Raw genomic sequence first — 2,729 nt, 5'->3', positions numbered from 1 at the left:
GAATTGAACTTTGGATATACCGTACTTATATATTTTATGCACATTGACTTTTAGATCCTGCAGAATGAGACTAGAATGCTAATATGTTTTCTTCTTTTCCGAAAAATACTTCTGTCGAGAAGGCGAAGAAAGTGTCTTTCATGTTGGCAGTTAGACGATTGTGCCCACGAGCGCATCGGCGCACACCTCGGCCGATATCACAGGCAGCGGCTGCAGGGAGGCCTCGGAGCCCGTCCTGCGGGGGGTGTCGTAGCCCTCCAGGGGGTCGGCGGCGGGGACGGCAGTGGGGATGGCGCGGGGCGTGTCGTACGCATCCATGGGGTCCTGGATCGCGGTCCCAACACGGGAGTAGCCGGGCCCCAGCGGGGAGGGCGTCGGGGCGCCCACGCCACCGCGGAACGAGCTGCCTTCGCCGATCCGTGAGTAGGACGGGGCGGCCTCATCCGCTGCGTCCCTGGGAGGCAGGAGGTGGCTGTGGAGCACCGGCAGGTCTGGCAGAGGCGGCTTTCCTTTGGGCACCATCACCGGGATGCAGGGCAGGGGCTCCGACGAGGGCGACTTCTTGGGGATCATGTAACCCTGGTAGTCCTCGGAGGTGTTGGTGTAGGTGGGCGTCACCGCCGGCGATGCCTCCTCGATCTTGCCCATCACCGGCAACTCGTCCTTCTTCTCCTTTATCTCCTCGTACACGTGGTCGTTGCTGTAGACGGAGGCGGGGCGCGGGATGCCGACGCCCCTGCCTACGAGGGCGGCGTCCGCGTTGTAGGAGGGGTTGTCCACGACGGTGCCCAGGTGCGGCGAGCCGTCGCTCAGGGTCGTGCTGTTGCTGGCCGAGCGGCTGCGGCCGACGGGCAGGGTGGACAGGGTGGACAGCGTGGTGCGCGAGGACGTGGACGACCTCAGGCTGGAGCCGGACATCCTGATGTAGCCGCCGTCCGAGGCCGAGCCCTTGGACATGTCCAGGTACTGGCTGTAGTCCTGCAGGTCCACGTAGTTGTGGGGCCGCTTCTTCCTGGGCTCCACCGCCATCACGGAGTCGGACGTGAGCTCCGTGACGGGCAGCGTCTTGTGCTGGAACTCCATGCTGCTTCGGGGCGAAATCTGCAGGATCTTCCGGGTCTCCTCCGACGGGGTCTTGACGCGGCGGTAAAGGCACAGGAACAGCAGGACGACGATGATGGACAGAAAACTGCAGATTATCACCAAGCTGATAACCAGCAAGTTTAAAGAGTCGTCCTCTGGGTCTACCAATGCTGTTCCTCCTGAAAAAGAATATTTTTTATAACGTAAAACAGAGCCACGGAAGCATGGTGTATCATAAAAAAATATTAAAATGAATAATGGACTGAACTTCTGTCATTTCATCAGCGCTGAGTAAGGAAAGATGCAAGCCTCTCAGTGCGCATCTCAGGAGGAGGCACTGACCTTGCCTGGGCAGGTGGTGCTCCGTCATGTGCAGGTGAAGGAGCGGGCCGTTCACGTCCTCCCCTGAGGGCCTCACGCGCACCACGCACCGCCAGTTGCCTTCGTCATGCGGCTTCACCTCCTGCAGCGCCAGGGAGCAGTTTCCCTCGCTGAAGTCGCCCTCGATTCGGTATTCGCCCGTGAGGTGTTTGGATCTGTTTTGATTGTCGTTCTCTGGAAAGACGGATTCCGTGAGATTGTGTCGGCGAATGATATGTGCCGTTTTTGACCGCACAGTGCATTTGCGTTTAGAAGTAATGAGGCTTAAAAGCCTGTATCTACCTTGGGATTTAGAGAGAACAGCTCCGTGCGGCATGATCCAGGAGCAGAACGATATCGGCTGGTTCACCTGGCACTTGAGCATGGTCGGTTCGCCCACGGGAGTGTTCTGAATCTGGTCCTCGTCAGTGCCCTCAAACTCCACGGGCTCAGACTGAAACGAAAACAATGTTGAATTATTCCGTTTCCTGCGTTTTAAGCACACCTGAGAAAACTTAGCTAGAACAATAACTCAAGTATATATGAAAGGAGTGTATTTCTTAAAATACTTGAAATAATTTCTCGTCAGGTATACCTTTTCATGCTCTCGTCGGCCATGCCTCGGCGAGATGGGCTCCGTGGCGGGAGGGGACCAGGTGGCACTCTCCTCCTCTGCAATGACACATAAGTGACATTAGAAACTTTGCATAACATTTTCATACGTGTTTTGATGGAAATTGAATTCTTATATATTCGAGAGTAAAATTTACTCACCTTAAATATATATCAGAAAGAAGTAATTCATATCATTTAAGTACTGAAACCCGGAGATGAATAGTCTCTTACCTGTGATAACTCTAAGTGTAGCTGCCCTGCTCATGAGGAACTTCGAGGAATGGAACTTGAGAGCTTGGCAAAGCCACTGACCCTCCTGAACTTTACGCACCTGAAACCATCCAAAAATGTTGTCAGTCAATATCAGTGTAATTAGTACTCGAAAAAAAACATTTGCAAATATTGAATTATCTCGCTGAGATCATTCTAATGCGTGTGTTCCGGACGCCCAGCCAGCTATGCGTACAGGTAGGTGGCTTACCTTCTTTATTTTGATGGAGCAGTCCCTCTGGTGCGCCGGGCTGAAGTCCTTGACCAGCACCGGCGTGATGCGCTCGTCGAAGAAGTTGAGACCGAGCTCCAGGTAGTACCAGCGGCACACGTGGGCTTGCTCGGACGTCTGGGGAAGAGAGCGAGGAGGGGTGAGTGCGCTGAAGGGGAACCAGTTGTTA

At 54.5% G+C, this 2,729-nt stretch overlaps 2 protein-coding genes across 4 annotated transcripts in view; one reads left to right on the top strand and one right to left on the bottom strand.

Annotated features, from left to right (window-relative positions):
- The window catches only part of LOC119581901 (vacuolar-sorting protein SNF8-like), a 43,000-nt gene that overhangs the window by 5,674 nt on the left and 34,597 nt on the right, over positions 1–2,729 (top strand). The window lies entirely within an intron of this gene.
- Positions 1–2,729, bottom strand: part of LOC119581899 — a gene marked incomplete at its 5' end in the record, with an annotated part of 12,833 nt that overhangs the window by 343 nt on the left and 9,761 nt on the right. Inside the window, 7 exon segments of the mRNA XM_037930062.1 lie at positions 1–250; positions 253–1,262; positions 1,426–1,638; positions 1,747–1,897; positions 2,039–2,115; positions 2,290–2,389; positions 2,540–2,677. Of these exon segments, the coding sequence (XP_037785990.1) occupies positions 71–250; positions 253–1,262; positions 1,426–1,638; positions 1,747–1,897; positions 2,039–2,115; positions 2,290–2,389; positions 2,540–2,677 (1,869 nt within the window). The 3' untranslated portion in view covers positions 1–70.

This window comes from Penaeus monodon, chromosome 15, assembly GCF_015228065.2.
Source record: "Penaeus monodon isolate SGIC_2016 chromosome 15, NSTDA_Pmon_1, whole genome shotgun sequence".
Classification (NCBI taxonomy): domain Eukaryota; kingdom Metazoa; phylum Arthropoda; class Malacostraca; order Decapoda; family Penaeidae; genus Penaeus; species Penaeus monodon.
Note: the sequence above shows the minus strand (reverse complement) of the source record. Positions and strands in the feature narration are given on the sequence as shown.